A 19,107-nucleotide genomic window follows, 5' to 3' on the forward strand; every position below is an offset into this window, starting at 1 on the left:
CATGTCAGGCAGGAGCAGTGCAGCGTCCTCACCGAACTCATGAGAGAATACCAGACGCTGAAGGCCCGCGTCTGCCACGTCACCGGGAGGGCGGAGCCACTGGCCGACCTGAGCTCGCTCCTGAGGGACGCTGAGGAGACCAAACGGGCGCTGGCAAAGGTGAGAGGCTGCAGCGTTCGTCTGACGCGTCGTTCCTGAAGCTAAACGCAGAAACGTGTCTGCAGCACGAGTCCATGAAGGCAGAGATGAGCAGCAGACACGCAGATCTGGACCAGTTCAGCTGCAAAGGGAAGCAGCTGCTGGTGGAACTGAAGAAGATCCCCGAGTGTGACAGCCAGCCCATAAAGCAGGACATGGACGCCATCGTGGACCAGTGGCTGGATGTAAGTCAGAGCTTCTGTTGGACCGGCTCCCGGTCTGCAGAGGTCATGGTTCAGGGGATCAGAAGACTAGCATTGAAGCGTGTGGTGACATCTTTCATCTGAAGCTTTTATCAAACATTCTTCATCCGCGTGTTTGAATGGCAGCATGGACCTGCTGTTCTGCAGAACGGAGGAGAACATGTCCATTTCATCTGCAGATGTCTGAAAAGATGGATCTGAACGTGGACCTGCTGATCCGGGTCCTTGGCCTGTGGGAGGACGTCCGGAACATCAGCGAGGACGTGGAGAGCTGGACCAGCAGCTCCACCGCCGAGCTTAACCAAAGCCTGAGCAACTTCAGCGACAGCCGGAAGGTGTCAGCGCGGCTCGCAGAACTGCAGGTACGTCTGCCTTCACCAGGTCAACAACAGAACGGAAGCTTCTCATCCTGGATCTGATCCTGATTTAGGAAGAGATGAGTGAGAAGGAGCAGAAACTGGAAGCTCTGCAGATCAAAGTGTCTGAGCTGAAGAAGAGCAGCCAGAGTCAGGAGACTCCTGCCAAGCTCCAGGTAACCAATCCACCAGTCTGTTATTCTGATTCTTCCCCTTGAATAAAGAGGAGTGTAGCTGTCATCTCATCCCTGAAGGGTTGCTGGTTCCAGTCCTTGCTTCACAGCCTCATGTCAAAGTGTCCTATGAAAGACTCTGAATCCACAACTGCTGAGACCTTTCTGCCTCTCCATCAGTGTCAGTCTGTGTGCACATAAACACTCACCGCCCACTTTATCAGGCACACAGCTCGTTAAGGCAGACGTCTAATCAGCCAATCACACGGCAGCAACTCAATGAATGCAGACATGTAGTCATGGTCCAGACGATCTGCTGCAGTTCAAACCAGAACAGAGAAGAAAGGTGATTGAAGTGACTTTGAATGTGGTTGTTGGTTCCAGACGGGCTGGTCTGAGGATTTCAGAAACGGCTGATCTACTGGGATTTTCACCCACAACCACCTCTAGGGTTTACAGAGAGAAAACATCCAGAGAGCAGCAGTTCTGTGGGCAGAAATGCCTTGTTGATGTCAGAGGTCAGACTGGTTCCAGCTGATAGAAAGACAACAGGAACTCAAAGAACCACTAGTCCCAACCGAGGTCTACAGTAGAGCATCTCTGAAAGAACAACACGTCCAACCTGGAGGCAGACGGACTACAGCAGCAGAAGACCACACCGGGTACCACTGCTGTCAGCTAAGAACAGGAACCTGAGGCTACAATTCCCACAGACTCACCAAAACTGGACCGTAGAAGATGGTCCATCCCTTCATGACCACAGTGGACCATCTTCTGATGCTACTTCCAGCAGGATAAGGCTCCATGTCATCAAGCTGGAATCCTCTCAGACTGGTTTCTAGAACATGACAATGAGTTCTCTGGACTCAAACGGACTCCACAGTCACCAGAACCTTTGGGAGAACCTTTGGGCTGTGGTGGAACGGGAGACCAGCATCGTGGATGTTCAGCAGACAAATCTGCAGCAACTGATGCTGTCATGTCAACATGGACCAAAGTCTGAGGAATGTTTCCAGAACCTTGTTGAATCTGTGCCACCAAGGATTAAGGTGGTTCTGACCTGGTTTTAGCAAGGTGGAGCTGATAAAGTGGCCGGTGAGTGTACGTGTGTGTGACCATGCAGAGCCTAACGGTTTTTCTGAACTCAGGTGTTGGAGAATGACCTTCAGGAGAAGATCGGTGCAGTCAAGAAGCTTCACCAGCAGTCTGCAGCAAACCTGATGGACTTCAGCTCCCAGAGGAGGCAGCTGCAGGACTACATCACCCAGATGTCAGCGTGGTTGAGGAGCATGGAGGAGTCTCTGGGGTCCTCTCCAACTGGGCTGGACCCTGAGGACATCTGCAGAGTGAAGGTGAAGTTTCTCAAAGCTTTCGTCTGGAGTCTCCTCAGATGTTGCCCACATGACGCCTGAACTTCTCCACAGGACCTTCAAAAGGAGCTCCAAAACCAGCAGGGGAGCATCGACACCACCAGGGAGGGGCTCAACAACCTGTGCAGGAAGTATCCTTCAGAGGAGCTGGCGGGTCTGGGCTCGTCACTGACGGACCTCATCAAGACCTACGACAGCGTGAGCCAGATGTCAGCCCGGACGCTGGCGTCCCTCCAGAGCGGCCTCCAGCAGCAGTTCCTGCGTAAGAACCCGTTCTGAGGGGGGGTCTCCATGCAGGTAACCTGCAGGACCTCAAGACGTGCACTTAGCAACCTTTCAGCAAGCTGAGGTGCACGTGTGTGTGCACGTCTGAGGCCCTGAAAAGGCTGCAGCGCTGATGAAACCCAGTTTATCTGTGACCTGCTAGACTCAGGAGCTGCAGGAGAACCCACAGCGTTTGTCTAGTCCTCCTCTCCTCTGTCAAGTCCAGGAGAACCTTATGAGGTTCTAACTGTTGTTACCTCCTTCAGAAGGAACCTCCTTCTTTTGAGTTGGTTTCCTCTGGTTTGCATCAGGTGCTTTTGTGACAGATGTACCGGTTTGCCCTACAGGCCTGGTCCAGGAGTTCCACCTGTGGCTGTCGGAACAGCGGGACATAGTGAAGGAATGCTCGGACCGATCAGGAGACACTCAGACGGTGGAACGGAAGCTTCAGAAACTGAAGGTACGTCTGCACACGCTCCGGTTGGCGTTTGGCTCCGCCTGCGTGCAGACAGCGCACCTCTGCGTGCAGACAGCGCACGCCTGCGTGCAGACAGCGCACGCCTGCGTGCAGACAGCGCACCTCTGCGTGCAGACAGCGCACCTATGCGTGAAGACAGCGCATGCCTGCATGCAGACAGCGCACGCCTGCGTGCAGACAGTGCACCTCTGCGTGCAGACAGCGCACGCCTGCGTGCAGACAGCGCACGCATGCGTGCAGACAGCGCACCTCTGCGTGCAGACAGTGCACCTATGCGTGCAGACAGCGCACGCCTGCGTGCAGACAGCGCACGCCTGCGTGCAGACAGCGCACCTCTGCGTGCAGACAGCGCAACTATGCGTGAAGACAGCGCACGCCTGCGTGCAGACAGCGCACGCCTGCGTGCAGACAGTGCACCTCTGCGTGCAGACAGCGCACGCCTGCGTGCAGACAGCGCACGCCTGCGTGCAGACAGCGCACCTCTGCGTGCAGACAGCGCACGCCTGCGTGCAGACAGCGCACGCCTGCGTGCAGACAGTGCACCTCTGCGTGCAGACAGCGCACGCCTGCGTGCAGACAGCGCACGCCTGCGTGCAGACAGCGCACCTCTGCGTGAAGACAGCGCACGCCTGCGTGCATTTCTCTGCAGCTCTGCCTCCTTACACCTGCAGCTGTCAGACGTTGATGATAAAACCTCTGCTGATGTTTGAACCTCTTGCTCCTGTGGTTGTCTGCAGGGGGCCATGGATCGTGTGGAGGAGGGGGAATCCCGTCTTACTCAGGTGTGTGAGGAAGGAGAGAAGCTGCTCCTGCACCTCCCTAAAGCCAGCGCTGCACAGGTGCAGCAGCACCTGTCCTCCATCCAGCAGGACTGGGACGGCTTTGTGGAGCAGTGCAGGCAGAACCAGCAGATCCTGGAGGACAGCGCCTCACTCATGAGGGGGTACGCACTGCTCAAAGCAGCCGAGCCCCCCCTGCAGACCCCCAGATATCAACACAGAACTCTGTGCAGGTTTGAAGGTCGCCTGGAGAAGCTCAGGCGATGGCTGGAACAGATGGAAAGCAGAGTAACGTCCGACCAGCTGGAGGTCAAGCAGCACGGCTCAGAAAAAGCCCTTCTGGAGCTGGTGGAGGAATACCAACAGGAAGTGCTCAGAGAAAGGTTCTTCTTCCTGGTTTCAGCAGAAAAACACGCAGGTGAGTTTTTCCCTCCAGGTCTAACTCTTTGTGGATGCAGGGACTCCTTCGAGCGCCTCTGTCAGGAGGGCCAGGCGCTGAACGAGGGCGGGCGCGGCGATGGCGGTGAGACCCGGGTGTCGGCCCAGCTGCAGTCGCAGCACCAGGCCCTGCTGAGGCGTATCAGAGAGAGGCTGCGTTGCTGCCAGCTGACCCTGCAGGAGCAGCAGGCCTTCCAGGAGACGCTGCAGAGCAGCTGGAGCTGGCTGAGCGGCGTGCAGGAGCGGCTGGACTCCCTCAGCAGCACCATCGGCACCAAAGAGACTCTGGAGAAGAGGCTGGGCCTGGTGCAGGTCTGTGAACGCTGACTGCACGTTTGACTCCGAGCTTAGTGACATGAGTGACCATAGGGGCGTGGCTTTCCTGCAGGACATTCTGCTCTTGAAGGGGGAGGGGGAAGTGAAGCTCAACATGACCGCAGGGAAAGGAGAGCAGGTCCTGAAGCACAGCAGCTTGGAGACCCAGGAGAAGATCCACACTCAGCTGCAGAGCCTGAAGGACGCGTGGGCCAACTTGCTGATGACCGCCATCAGCTGCCACAGGTGGGACGCGCCTTCTCTACCCGCCGTAACGGTGAGGTCGCCTGCTAACTGCGCCATGCCCCCTCAGTCGCCTGGAGTGGACGGTGTCCCAGTGGAGCAGCTTCCAGGAAGACCGGAGTCAGCTGCTCCAGTGGATGGAGTCTGTGGAGAAGGAGCTGGGGATGGTTCTGCTGCAGCAGCCGGGTCTCAAAGAGAAGTCGGCATTGCTGGAGCGAGTGCGCAGCATCCAAGCTAACGTGGATGCCCACGCCGGAATCCTGTCACGCCTGACGGAGAAGGCAGCCGAGATGCACGAAAAAACCGGGGACCAGACATTCGGACCAGAGTCCAGAGTGGAGCTCAACGCACGCTTTGCTGATGTGTCCGCCGTCGTCAAGGTGACCCCAACCAGAATCAGTTAGCCGACGCAAGAGAGTCTGTGTGAGATCTAACTAATGATCCAGTCTGAATGTGATCTAGAATGTGATCTAGTCTAGGATCCAGACTGGTTTCTAAACTAGTTTCTAGTGTATTATCCAGACTGGGTTCTAGACAATCATACAGACTGGGTTCTTTGCTAGGTTCTAGTCTTTGATCCAGACAGGTTTCTAGAATGTGATCTGGTCTATGATCCACACTGGTATCTAGACTAGTTTGTAGCGAATGATCCACACTGGGTTTTCTAGTCTATGATCCAGACTGGGTTCTGGACTAGTTTCTAGACTATGATCCAGACTGGGTTCTAGACTAGTTTCTAGACTATGATCCAGACTGGGTTCTAGACTAAGTTTCTAGTGTAATATCCAGACTGGGTTCTAGACTATGATCCAGTCTAGGTTCTACACTAGGTTCTAGTGTATGATCCAGACTGGGCTCTAGACAATAGTACAGACTGGGTTCTTTGCTAGGTTCTAGGGTAACGCTTTCTTTTACAGTACAGTACTTACAGTGTACTTAAGTGGTATTTACATGGTACTTATTGTGTAACTACTGGGTACTTTCAGGGTACTTACATGGTACTTTTTATGGAATTTACTGGTTACTTACAGTGTGTTTACATGGTACCTTCTATGGGACTTTACTGGGTACTTACATGGTACTTTTTGTGTCTACTCTGTACTTACATGGTACTTACTGTATATCTATATGGTACTATTTGGTTCATACCTATGTGTTACATACTGGGTATTAGTGATATTCTTACTGGGTATTTACATGTTGTGCAAAGGTGTCTTTTATGGTACTTACCACATGTAAGAACAAGGTAAGTACAAATAAAGTACCTTGACCTTTAGGTCTGCACTCGCTGCATGTTTCATGGTATTTACCATGAATTTACCACAGAAACTACCCCTTAAGTACACTGTAACTGTACTGTAAAAGAAAGTCAGCCCTATTTCCACTCAACTACATGGTACTTTCATTACTAAATACCTGGTATGTTCACTTGAATATTACTTGGTACTTACCCCTTAAGTACAATGAAACTGTAACTGTAAAAGAAAGTCAGCCCTATTTCCACTCTATTACATGGTACTTTCAGTAGTAAATGCTGGGTATGTACACGTATTACCTTCCTGTGCAGTGTATATACACACTTGGTCTTCTGACCTCACCAAATGAGACAATGCTAACTTGTTGGTAAGGGTAAAGTAACTACATTCTAAAAACATATTCTGGCCTGATTACTTCTTGTAACATGAGGCAAGTTTAAAGAGACACAAGACAGCAGTGAAAACAACAATCTTTAATATGATACGTGTCTGCAACATACAAAGTGTCATCACAATGAAATAGGTTTTAAGTACAAAACAGTACAAAGGAGAATTCTAAAAAACACATTATTGGCCTGAGGGTCGTGCTTTTTGTCCATCAAAATTCTTTCAGCAGAGTTTGGTAACGGTGCAGGACTTCTTCAGGGTTTGTAACTGCAAGAAAATTCACAATATGAGCTCAAGTGAACATAAAAAGCATAACGACTTTGATGAAATACAAAATAAATTTTACTTATTTAATCATTTCTGTAATGAGTTTGATAAATCTCTATGAATTTTTTTATCGCTTTGACTGTAATGCTTGAAATTAATCAAGTATCCTCATTTAAAAACATGATAATAAATTATTCAAAACTTAACTTTTTTTAAATATTGTTCTAAAAATGAACTTGTTTTAATATATACTATATAATGTCAGGAAAATATGTAAAACAACAAGGCTAAATATTTACTTTTAATACTAAAAACACCCCGAGTGTGTGTTTTTGTTAAGTAGGTCGGGGCAAGTAAAGTTGCAAATTCCCAGCGCACTTGAATGCAGCACAACTACCCCCAAAGTGAACGTGCAGATTAATCCGGAGAGCCTCGAGGCGCGCGCAACAGTTTGAATTTCTCTTCATCTGGCAGGTAAGCCAGTGTTTTTGTTTTTTTAAAAATATTGGATAAATTACATGCAAATATTTAAACTGATCAAACTTTATAAAGAAGCTAACCTCGTGATTTCAAGCCACTATCTCTGTGTTTAAACGTGACGTAAGAGCATGTCTACCTTACTGCAATAATTTCAGTTATTTCATGTATACATTTTCAAAGTTTGTAATGAAAATCTACAAACATTGTTGTTACTTACCAGGAGAGAGGCACCTGTAAAACAAGCACGTAGCCTAAATGATAAAGTCTGTTGTTCTGTGGTCGTTTGAGTGAGAGCACGTCTTTCTGGGAAAAACAATGAAAGGCGTTTATTTAAAATAATGATGACGTACTTCCATCTTTTTACTGCTTTAGATCAGCTATGGTGAAGAAGACATTCCAGACGAATCCACAGGAGAGTAAGCTAAAGTAAGTTAAATCCACCAAGTGGACATATTATTTACATTACTAAATAGTTTAACTGCCTTTTCCCCATTTTCTTTTCTTTTGCCGTTTTTATTTTATTTTTATTTATTTATTTATTTTCAAATATGATAGAGACAACAATACCACCCAACAGTGAATGTAACTGTTTGAAAATTAAAACATATTTTTGTGAATAACTGTGTTGAATTTGAAATTGCCTATTTATTTCTTTTTTCCTTTTCTTTTACACTGCCATGTTTTTCATGCTAATGCAAATTGTAGGTAGGAATAATACTTATAACAGTGATGAAAGTCTTCCGGGAATTCCCGGAAATCCGGGTTTTTGAGCAAACCGAACGTACTTTCCGGGAAATAAAGACCTGATCTCTACGGACAAATCGCTTTCCGGATTAGAAAATGGTCTGAAATCAGCTAATTTTAGCTTTATTTTCTATATTTCTCCGCAGATCGCTTCCTCTATGGTCGTGGCCATCTTTCGTCTTCCCGGCCTAATTGACCAATGACGGGACGTTTTAGTTGCTTTCGGATGCGTCGATGGGTCTGATTGGCTCTGTCTGCACCACGTGGTCAGCGTGACTTGCTTCCCTAGAGACCAAAACTGGCGGACCCACGCTAAACTTTCACAAACACATCTGAAGAGTTTGCGATCAAATTTGTGTTAAAATAATGGCAGGCATCGTCATTATTGAGCGTGGTCACGACCTCAGTTGTGAGAAGACGATAAAAAACAAATTGAAGTGGTCTTGGCTGGAAAAAAAAAAAAAAGATTTTTAAGGTAGTGTAGGTCAAATACTTTTTTGTGTAAAATAATCTCAAAACCACATTTTGAAATAATTTCAATTTTAGTTTTGAGTTTCAGTTTTTATTTTGAATACATTTCTCTATCTAATTTATTTGTATTTCCTAATTACCATGATTTAGTTCAGTATAGTTAACATTAATTATAAGTATTTGATGGTTTGGACCCGCACTCCCTTAAAAAAATAATGTTTACAATGTTTAGTTTAGTTTGTATGTTTGTTTTGATATTTCCCAGATTACTTAGTATTGGTGTTAAAGAATTGATGTATTATGTTATAGAATTATAGTTTAAAGCAGATCCCATATTTTGATGTAATTATAGTTTGAGAAAACAGTGCAAGTGGATGTTGTACATCAGTCATTTCTAAAGCAGAAATAATGTATAAATAACTGAGGTATTTTCATAGAATATCATAGTTACTGGTGTTCTTTTTGCCATTTGGGGCTTTGATGTTACTATATTTTAGCAATTGTATGTTTTGCAGCTTTAAGGAAAAGCGTAGATTGTAGGATTGTGTTACTTTGAGCAATTTTCCAAATTCTTTTTTAGGACCAGCAAGTCCTTAATGGAGAGTCAAACTAGGGGTTTGAATGACAAATCATGATGCTCCAATTAGTCTTAGTTTCTTGATAAAGAAGTGAATAACTAGCTGCCAGAATGCACCAGAATGCATCTAAGACCACGTATTTTTCCAAAATTTCGCTCTGTGCCCGCCATATCGCTCAAAGAAAAGTTCAGGGATTTTTTCCTTGCCTGACTTTCATCACTGTTATAAAGAAGAAATACACACAGCAATTGCCAATTAAAACATTACTTTTGTCATTCTTTGTCTAAACAAATTAGATTTTTTTATGGCAATTTTGATTTTTTTCTTCTTTGATTTCTTTTTTGTTGTTCTTGTTTATGTAAATAAAATATAAAGTTGTGAATAATTTATTATCATGTTTATAAATGAGGATAACTGATTAATTTCAAGCATTACAGTCAAAGCGATAAAAAAAATCATAGAGATTTATCAAACTCATTACAGAAATGATTAAATAAGTAAAATATATTTTGTATTTCATCAAAGTCGTTATGCTTTTTGTTCATTTGAGCTCATATTGTGAATTTTCTTGCAGTTACAAACCCTGAAGAAGTCCTGCACCGTTACCAAACTCTGCTGAAAGAATTTTGATGGACAAAAAGCACGACCCTCAGGCCAATAATGTGTTCTTTGGAATGCTCCTTTGTACTGTTTTGTACTTAAAACCTATTTCATTGTGATGACACTTTGTATGCTGCAGACACGTATCATATTAAAGATTGTTGTTTTCACTGCTGTCTTGTGTCTCTTTAAACTTGCCTCATGTTACAAGAAGTAATCAGGCCAGTATATTTTTTTACAATGTAGTTACTTTACCATTACCAACAGGTAAGCATTGTCTCATTTGGTGAGGTCAGAAGACCAAGTGTGTATGTACACTGCACAGGAAGGTAATACGTGTACATACCCAGCCTTTACTACTGAAAGTACCATGTAGTTGAGTGGAAATAGGGCTGACTTTCTTTTACAGTACAGTTTCAGTGTACTCAAGGGGTAGTTTCTGTGGTAAATTCATGGTAAATACCATGAAACATGCAGCGAGTGCAGACCTAAAGGTCAAGGTACTTTATTTGTACTTACCTTGTTCTTACATGTGGTAAGTACCATAAAAGACACCTTTGCACAACATGTAAATACCCAGTAAGAATATTATAAATACCCAGTATGTACCACATAGGTATGAACCAAATAGTACCATATAAATATACAGTAAGTACCATGTCAGTACAGAGTAGACACAAAAAGTACCATGTAAGTACCCAGTAAAGTCCCATAGAAGGTACCATGTAAACACACTGTAAGTACCCAGTACATTCCATAAAAAGTACCACGTAAGCACCCTGAAAGTACCCAGTAGTTACACAATAAGTACCATGTAAATACCACTTAAGTACACTGTAAGTACTGTACTGTAAAAGAAAGCGTTACCGGTTCTAGTCTTTGATCCAGAAGGGTTTCTTGAATGTGATATGGTCTATGATCCACACTGGGTTTCTAGACTAGGTTCTATTTAATGATACAGACAGGGGACGAGACTAGGTTCTAGTCTATGATCCAGAATGGTTTATAGAATGTGATCTGGTCTATGATCCACACTGATTTCTAGACTAGTTTCTAGTGTATGATCCAGACTGGGTTCTAGACTATGATACAGACTGAGTTTAGACTATGATCCACACTGGTTTCTAAACTAGTTTCTAGTCTATGATCCAGACTGGGCTCTAGACTCTGATTAAGACTAGGTCTAGACTAGGTTCTAGTCCATGATACAGAACAGTTTCTAGAATGTGATCTGGTCTATGATCCACACTGGTTTCAAGACTAGTGTCTAATGTATAATCCAAACTGGGTTCTAGTCTATGATCCAGACTGGGTTCTATGATGTTTGGAAACAAATGTTTCTCATATCAGACTTGATGAAGTGGGTTTTACGAAGAAGATAACTCTTTATTTTTGTGAGACGATTTACTTAAACAGCGGTGACCCCATGGGACATGCAAAGTTCATCTTGGACCTGTCCCATACTCACTTTCCCCTTTATGAACTTAGGGGAAGGTGCGGTCCCTGCAGAACATCGTTTCTGAGCACGAGCAGTACGTGGACGCCGTCAGAGACTTTAATGACTGGCTGATCACAGCAAAGGAGGAGCTGCAGCGCTGGTCTGATCTGTCAGGAGACTCGGTGAGCATCAGACGGAAGCTCTGTAAAGTTCAGGTGAGGAACCCAAAGACACGCTGTAACCACGGTGCTGAGCGCACAAACAGCTCATCTTTGGGACCTTCTCCAGGAACTGCTGGACTCTAAGCAGCGAGGCAGAGAGAGGCTAAGCCGCATTCAGAGGTTTGGGGCCGTGACCAGAGACAACACCGGTTCAGGAGGCTACGAGGCTCTGGAGCGAGAGGAAGCTGCCCTGCTGTCGTCGTATGAACAGTGGGAGCGGACAGCGCTGCAGACGCGCACCAGCCTGGAGACGGCGCTGTCGCAGATCTCCAACTCGGAGCAGGAGTTTGGCAGCATGACGGCTCAGCTGGAGCAGGACCTGCTGGACTTCAGCGATCAGCTGAAGGACTGGAGGCTGCGACTGGTCCAGGTGGAGCGACATGGCGACGGGGAGGAGTCTGCAACGGCCTGGAGAGCAGCTAAGGCAGGACAGGCTTTGGTTCAGCAGACCACAGCGGAAAGATCCACTGATGGTAACTCTGAATGGGTTGTGTGATGTGCAGGATTGTTGGGAGGAGTTAGTGAAAGCTGAAGCCACATGTGACCATCTGAAGGCCCAACTGAACGACCTCTGCAGGTTCTCCAGAGAAATCAGCTCACAGTCTGAAAGAGTTTCTTCTCTGATTAAAGACTACAACAGGTGAGGAAAAGCCAGCTACATCACTGGAAGGTTCATCAAAAGACATCATGAATGGGCAATCCAGAACCAGGGTTTTGTGCAAATCCAGTGTTCCTCTTTTCTAAACCTTCTTTCTGATCCTGCTCAGTGCAAAGATCGGCATCTGCTCCTAATAAAACTGACAGACTCTAAAAGCGGTCTAAAGAGCTGCGCACTTTCTTCTTTAATGGAGATTATTTAAGATCATCTGCACTCCTCAGGGTTTAGACAGCTCTGATCAGCAGGACTCTGAGTCCAGAAAAGACATCTGAGATACTTTTGTTTTTGGAGTCCATCAGATCAGGAAAATCTAATTAGAGTACGGCCTGAAAATGTTATCGAACGGACACAGGTTTGGAGTAAACAGGAGTGGGCCAAAGACAGAGCCCTGTGGTCCACCATGACTAACTCTGCTGTGTGAGGACATGAGAGAAACTGGAATCTACCAGATGAACTTGACTGCAGTTAGTTCCTGTAGAAACAAAGACGTGTTCTTGTCTAAAATGGTTGTACCAAAGCAGAACAGACACAGGTTTACCTCTGCATCCATCTTTGAGGCCTTCTGCATGCAGACCAAATACTCAACACGTGTACATTTGCGTTAGTGTAAACGAAATCCGGGGGTGCAGTGGAAGAAGGCCCCCGGTTCAAGTCCCGGCTGGGGGACCTGAAACAGAACATCAACGAGGAACCTTTCTGTGTGGAGTTAGCATGTTCTCCCCGAGCATGTGTGGGTTCTCTCCGGGGTCTCCGGCTTCCTCCCACCGTCCAAAAACATGCTTCATAGGTTCATTGGCAACTCTAAATTGTCCCTAGGTGTGAGTCTGATTGTGACCCTGTGACAAACTGGCAACCTGTCCAGGATGTCCCCTGCTTTCGCCCACAAGTGGCTGGTATAGGCTCCAGCAACCCTGTGACCCTGAAAGGGAACAGACGGAAGAAGATGAATGAATGAAAAAAGTAAACAAAATCCGGGTGAGTCACATGACCTCACCTGACCATGGCAAAAGTATCTGAGGGAGCCGTCATGTGACTTACAGAGAACAGCAGCAACTGAGCTCCAACATTAACGCTGGAGCTGCTCTGGTCACTCTGTGGTCATTGTGTAAAGACCACATCTCTGTTGTGTGTAAAACACTGTCACCTTCAGCAGGGCTTCATTCTGGAGCAGCTTCAGCACCAACAAAAGCTGTCTTCCAGTCCCTAATGAACGTGGCATTTGATGGGTCTGTCCTCCTGACCTCCTGATGGGACGTTTCTCCTCAGTCTGAGCCTGCAGGCCTCCAGGGAGTGCCAGAGCAGGGAGAGGCAGCTGGACCACAGCTTCCGCTCCGTCTTCAGAGACTTCCAACAATGGCTGGTCAACGCCAAGATCACCACAGCCAAGTGCTTTGATGAACCCCAAAATGTCAGCGAGGCGTCTTCAAGCCTGCAGAAAATTCAGGTAGGTCGGTCTGGACCTTCTCCCTCAGACCTCGTCTGTGTGTGACCGTGACCCCCGGGGACCCTGTCCTTCTGTCAGGACTTCCTGAGCCAGAGAGACACAGGTGAGTCCAAGCTGAACACCGTGCTCGTGAGCGCCGAGCGACTGTTCGCCGTCGCAGCCAAAGACACCCGAGACGCGGTCCGGGCTAAAAGCAACGTGGCCAGAGACGACTGGAAGAGCTTCATGTCCAACCTCCACAGCAGGGAGGCGGGTCTGCAGGTCTGTATGTTCAGCAGCACTGCAGTCTGGTGCTGACCCGTCAGAAACGCCTCATGGTGGTTGTTCTGTGCCAGGACCTTCTGTCTCAGATGAAGGACTTTGAGGCGAACGCCACGCCTTTTCAGGAGAAGCTGAACGCCACAGAGCTGGTAGTGCAGGAGAGCAGCAGCAGACTTCATGATCTCACTGCCAAGAGGGAGGAGCTGCAAAAACTGCAGGTACAGAAAATCCACCTGATTCTGTCTGATTCCAGCAGTTATTTTCACAATTCCATCTGATTTCAGCTGCTTCCTGTTGATTTGAGCTGATTCCAGCGCCGCCAGAACATTTCAACGTATTTGTTTGTAGGATAAGCCCCTTGAGATGTGTCAGCTCCCTCTAGCGCTTCAGCTAATGTTTTCAGCTCAGCTTTGCTAAACTCCTGCCTGTGTCGCTGCAGCGCCTCGCCCGTCTCCCGGCGTGTCTCTGTCATGTTCTGCTTGTGCTCTTCCAGTCTGTGCTGGACGACTTGGCCTCTCTGGAGATTCAGCTTTGCAGGCTGAGGGAGAAGGCCCGGCTGCTGATGGACCAGTATGCGGCCGGGAAGGGCTTTGTGCACCGCGTTTCCCAGCTCTCTGCTCAGCTCCTAGCTTTGACCACCCTGACCAAGGTACAGTACTGCCCACAACACCAGCTTCTATGGTGAAGGTCCAGAGTCTTTTTCTCTGCTTGTAACGGCTGCTTTTCCTGCCAGCTTCCTGTTTGTTCTGCCTCTGACTCAAATGTGTGGAAAGTCACTCTTTAGTCTGAGTGCTCACCTTCATGATGGATCCACCGACATGTTCATGATTTTACCTGAAGCGGTGTCTGCTGCAGCCATGGCCGCTTTGTGAGCCTGACAGCTGGAGATGGTGTGTTGGTTCTGCCACGTTTGGTTCTGATCCAAACAGATTTCTTGAATTTTTGAGGATGTTGACTTTTGTGAAAGTGAAACTGCCATCGTGAATCGTTTCTGTTGAGTCTGAAGCTTCTTCAAGTAATCAGAACAAGTTTGAAAAAGCGTCTTTGGGATGATGACATCTGTTCCTTGGCTCCGCCTCTGCACGCTGTGCTGCTTCCCAGAAGCCTTTGGGTGAATCAGGATCTCTAGGAAGGTTTCACCATCATCTTGTTAGTTTTTATTAGCTGCTTAGCAGCATCAGATGTGCGGTTCTGGGTAAGCTTTGCTGTACGTCACATCCTGATCATTAGAGGAAGAGCTTCCTGTTTAGCAGGAGCTCTGCTCTGGTTGCCATGGTAACTCCTTCTCAGTCGGAGTGAGTGTTTGCTCTAATGAACTCTGCAGGCCTGATCACTTTGCTTGTTCTAGAAGGAAGCGACTGTCAGAGGAAACCTTTTCTGGATCGTTCTCCATGAGGAGTTCTGGTGGTTCTCCAGCAGATGTTCTGTGTTCAGAGGGAACCTTAGAACACAGTGAACACATCCATAGATGTTCTTGTTATGACGGGCAGTTCTGTTTCTGTTCCTGGTTTGCTAAATCCCGGTGCCGTCCTGCAGGAGAAGACCTCCCGGATCGATCGGATCGTAGCCGAACATCAGCTTTTCTCTCAGGGCTTGCAGGAGCTGCAGAGCTGGGTGGCGGACACCACCCACATGCTGCAGAACTACTGCGCCCCCACCACCGACAAAAGTGTTCTGGACAGCCGGATGATCAAGCTGGAGGTACAGAAGGTTTCTGTGAAGCTCCACAGCACAGCCCAGCGGTTCTGACCGGTTTGTTGCTCCAGGCTCTGCTGACGGCTCGGCAGGAGAAGGAGATCCAGCTGAAGATGCTGATCACAAGAGGAGAGTCCGTTCAAAGGAACACCTCCGCAGAGGGGGTTCCTGCCCTCCAAACACAGATGCAGGAGCTGAAGGACTCCTGGGACGCCCTCCACTCTGCGTCTATTCTCTGCAAAAGGTTTGTTCTTGACCATTCCCCCTCCAGCGCAGCGGCTGCAGATTTAAGACCTTCACCGTAAAACCCGCAGCCGGCTGGAGAGCGCCCTGTCCCAGTGGACCAGTTACCAGGAGGACCTGCGGCAGTTCACCTCCTGGGTGGAGCGCATGCAGGAGAACCTGGACGCCGTTGGAAAACCCTGTCCGGAAATGAGGGACAAGTCTGCTCATCTCAGCAGAGCAAAGGTGTGTCGCTCCTCTCTGCCCCTCCCCCTTTGTTTCCAGGTGAAACTCCGCTGTTCACACCTGGAACATCTGCACCTCATGTGACGAGGTTTTCTTTGTCTCAGCTGCTGTTGGAGGAGGTTCTCAACCATCAAACCCTGCTGGAAACCATCGCCGCCAAGAGCGCCGGCATGGGCGAGAACTATGCGACTCAGCTGGAGCTGCAAGAACTTGAGGAGCAGTACGGCGCCGTCAGAGACAGAGCCTCGGTAGGAAACATCACCTGCACTCACAGCGAGACACCGGACCGAGACCCGGTCCCGAAGCCTCACGCAGCTGTGTGATTCCTCAGAGGGCGGTCAGCCGGGCGGAGGAGCTGCTGAAGGCCCATCAGGAGCATCAGCGCGCCCTCCACGCGTTCCAAGACTGGCTAGTGCAGCAGCAGGAAACGCTGGGCAGCTACACCCAACTGGAAGGAGACGTGGACGCGCTGGAGGAGACACTGCAGAAGCTGCAGGTCTGCAAAAGTCCGGTTCCTCTGAGGCGTTAGAGCTTTGGTCACTTCCATCTGAGAAATGGAAACGAGCTCTGCAGAAAACCCTAAAGAAATGTTTAAAAACCTCCAACACTTCTGTTCTCGGATCGTTCCACTTTATTTCATATTTGAAAAATATTTTTAAAAATCCACTAGTGGATCTTCTCTGGTTCAGTTTTTGTTCTGACCAGTTGAAACCAAAAGGCTCCTTTAGCAGTTTTTCCTGATCCAACGGTTATCTGCTGTTGATCTCTAGAGGAGGAGAGGCTGCTAGTTGTTCCTCTGATGGGGCTTTTGCAGCAAAGTCCATCCCTGAAGAGGGGCTGAGACTGAGCCTTTCCTGAGGATTTGACTCCTCATTCTGCTGTAAAGGAGTTTTATGCTTTAGTTGGGTTTGAGTTGAAGTTCAGGTCAGTTTAGATTCTAATCAGAGCATCCACGGTTCTGAAGCAGAACTTTAAGCGTCTGCAGCTTCACAGGAAATGCTTCTGAACCTGCGGTGGTCCCCCCCCCAGGAGCTGCAGCTGTGCTGCACCGAGGGCCAGGCTTTGCTCAACGCCGTCCAGCTCAGCCGGGAGCTGGTGTTGCCTTCAGGCGCGCCTCAGACGGAGGACAGAGCTCTGGAGGGCCTTCAGCAGGAGTGGAGGCTGTACCAGGCCCGGCTGGCCGAGACCCGTGCCCAGCTCAACGGCACTCTGGCCAGGCTGAGGCAGATGGAGCAGAAGTTCCAGCGCCTGGACAGCTGGCTGAAAGGCATGGAGAGCAAAGCCGACGTGCGCAGCCACCGCAGGTCTGAGCGCGCCACCAAAGAGGCTCAGCTGCAGATGATCAAGGTTCAGGAGACGGCGCCGCGCACATTTCCAGCTGCCACAGCTGATGGTTCTCACAACATCTGTGCCTGCCTCCTCAGAGCTGGCAGGAGGAGGTGCTGGTCTATCAGGAGGAGATGGAGGGCCTCTCTCTGCTGGCTCAGCAGGTTCTGGACGAGACGCACATCAGCAGCCGGATCAGTACCAGAGCCACCCAGATCACAGCGCGCTACCACGCTTTGGTCCTGCATCTACTGGTAACAGCACTGCCTAGCGTGCAGCACCCACCCTGAACCTCACATGACCTCTGACCTGGAATCTTCCTCGGGTTCAGCCCGTGGACTGAAGCAAAGACGGCAGCTAAACTGTTTGGTAATCCTGAGAACATGCTAACCAAAGGGATGAGGGGCTCCTCAGAGGGGGGAGTCTTTATGTCTGAATGCTGGCTCTTATTGAGGTTACCATGGAAACATGAAGAGATTCAAAGCTTGTGCTCACGAGTTTGCACGGATCTGTGTCAAATCAGGAGCTTCAAAACTGAAACTACAGAGATGCTCCAGACACACAGGCCTGAACTCTGCTGTTTGTTGGCCGCAGGAGACCATCAGGCAGCTGCAGGAGGAGGTGTCCTGCATGGAGGAGGCTCAGTCTGCCTCCTCCACCTTCTCCGACTGGCTCGGTGCAGCGCTGAGCAGCTTCAGCTCTGCGGCTTCAAGTGTTCAGGTGGACCGCTGTGCCATGGAGAGGAAGATGAAGAAACTGGAGGTTAGTCTGATGCACCTACCCCCCCCAGAGGCAGGTGAAGGGGTGGTGTTCAGCAGCTCATGTGCTTTCAGGCCCTGCAGGCGGACATGGAGCAGGGCCACGCCTACCTGAAGGCTCTAAGGGAGCGGGCGGAGCGCGCCATTTTGTTTCTGGAGGGACCTGAAGCAGAGCAGCTGACGGAGGAGGTGGACGCTCATGTGCTGCAGCTGCAGGAGCTGCAAGGAGCTCTGCGCGTGGAGCACTGCTCCCTGGAGAAGTGCATGTGCCTCTCCAAAGACTTCACGGAGAAGCACAAGGCCCAGGCCCAGTGGGTGAAGGAGACCAGAAACCTCCTAGCATCCAGTGTGGAGCCCAAAGCCGAGCTCTATCAGAAAAAGGCTCAGCTGGCGAAGTACAAGGTGAGCCGCCAAGGAGACGCCGTTCTGAAACGTGCCGGGTTTGACTCCTGTGTGTTCACAGACCATCCAGCAGGTGGTGCTGTCCCAGGAGTCCACAGTGAAGTGTGTCCTGAACAAGGGAGAGGCGCTGCTGGAGGTCATCAGCGACCCCTCTGTGAGCGACAGCATGGAGAGGCTACAGGCGGACTACCTGGAGCTCTGCACCGCCGCTCAGGTAGGAGGCGGCTCCACCAAGCCCCAAACTACACCTGTGCAGCTCCTGATGTGACAGGTGTGCCTGAATGGGTGGCAGACACAGGTGGAGAGCCTGGCAGAGTGGGTCAAGGAGCACGAGGACTACAACACGGAGCTGCAAGAGGCTGAGAAGTGGCTCCTGCAGATGTCCAGCCGGCTGGTGACCTCCGACTCCATGCAGACCAGTAGCATGGAGAGCACCACGCAGCAGCTGGCCAGACACAAGGTGGTGCAGCAAGCTCCGCCCCTTCATCTACAGCCAGGTTTTACACACCTGAACAGAAAAGAACCTGGAGATTCACAATAGATTTCAGTGAGGTGCTGCTGCAGGTCCCAGAACAGTAGGATGGAGTACGGTTACCATGGTTACCGCGGTGCAGCTTCTTCTCTCAGTCGTCTGATCCTGCAAGTTCTGAAGTTTTTGTGTAGAATTTGGTTTCATGTGGGGTTGTGGTCGCCTCTGGCGTCTTTTTCCTTTCATGAAGCTCCAAAAATCTGCCCCCCCCCCTCTCAGCCACGTAGAGCTGCAGTCCTGGGCCCTGACGCACAGAGATTCCTCTGCTTCTTGTCAACCCTCTGATGTTCTGAGGATCATGGCGTCC

General features: G+C 49.1%; 1 protein-coding gene across 17 annotated transcripts in view; it reads left to right on the top strand.

The window, feature by feature from the left end:
- LOC101164701 (nesprin-1-like) overlaps nucleotides 1-19,107 on the top strand; it is a 108,198-nt gene that overhangs the window by 36,701 nt on the left and 52,390 nt on the right. For 14 of the 17 annotated variants that reach the window (XM_023951580.1, XM_023951581.1, XM_023951575.1 and 11 more), the window contains 30 exons: nucleotides 9-159; nucleotides 225-383; nucleotides 581-763; nucleotides 832-933; nucleotides 2,079-2,282; nucleotides 2,355-2,562; nucleotides 2,912-3,024; nucleotides 3,780-3,985; nucleotides 4,055-4,204; nucleotides 4,280-4,571; nucleotides 4,648-4,820; nucleotides 4,888-5,197; nucleotides 11,089-11,253; nucleotides 11,327-11,683; nucleotides 11,763-11,899; nucleotides 13,184-13,361; nucleotides 13,440-13,622; nucleotides 13,697-13,840; nucleotides 14,116-14,271; nucleotides 15,159-15,323; nucleotides 15,389-15,561; nucleotides 15,632-15,785; nucleotides 15,890-16,033; nucleotides 16,117-16,281; nucleotides 16,779-17,132; nucleotides 17,210-17,365; nucleotides 17,706-17,873; nucleotides 17,945-18,271; nucleotides 18,333-18,485; nucleotides 18,564-18,731. In XM_023951580.1, the coding sequence (XP_023807348.1) occupies nucleotides 9-159; nucleotides 225-383; nucleotides 581-763; nucleotides 832-933; nucleotides 2,079-2,282; nucleotides 2,355-2,562; nucleotides 2,912-3,024; nucleotides 3,780-3,985; nucleotides 4,055-4,204; nucleotides 4,280-4,571; nucleotides 4,648-4,820; nucleotides 4,888-5,197; nucleotides 11,089-11,253; nucleotides 11,327-11,683; nucleotides 11,763-11,899; nucleotides 13,184-13,361; nucleotides 13,440-13,622; nucleotides 13,697-13,840; nucleotides 14,116-14,271; nucleotides 15,159-15,323; nucleotides 15,389-15,561; nucleotides 15,632-15,785; nucleotides 15,890-16,033; nucleotides 16,117-16,281; nucleotides 16,779-17,132; nucleotides 17,210-17,365; nucleotides 17,706-17,873; nucleotides 17,945-18,271; nucleotides 18,333-18,485; nucleotides 18,564-18,731 (5,698 nt within the window). The remainder of the gene's footprint in view (nucleotides 1-8; nucleotides 160-224; nucleotides 384-580; nucleotides 764-831; nucleotides 934-2,078; nucleotides 2,283-2,354; nucleotides 2,563-2,911; nucleotides 3,025-3,779; nucleotides 3,986-4,054; nucleotides 4,205-4,279; nucleotides 4,572-4,647; nucleotides 4,821-4,887; nucleotides 5,198-11,088; nucleotides 11,254-11,326; nucleotides 11,684-11,762; nucleotides 11,900-13,183; nucleotides 13,362-13,439; nucleotides 13,623-13,696; nucleotides 13,841-14,115; nucleotides 14,272-15,158; nucleotides 15,324-15,388; nucleotides 15,562-15,631; nucleotides 15,786-15,889; nucleotides 16,034-16,116; nucleotides 16,282-16,778; nucleotides 17,133-17,209; nucleotides 17,366-17,705; nucleotides 17,874-17,944; nucleotides 18,272-18,332; nucleotides 18,486-18,563; nucleotides 18,732-19,107) is intronic. The other 3 variants (XM_023951585.1, XM_023951591.1, XM_023951588.1) reach the window with 2 other exon arrangements.

The sequence above is a fragment of the Oryzias latipes genome, chromosome 22 (assembly GCF_002234675.1).
Source record: "Oryzias latipes chromosome 22, ASM223467v1".
Classification (NCBI taxonomy): Eukaryota; Metazoa; Chordata; class Actinopteri; order Beloniformes; family Adrianichthyidae; genus Oryzias; species Oryzias latipes.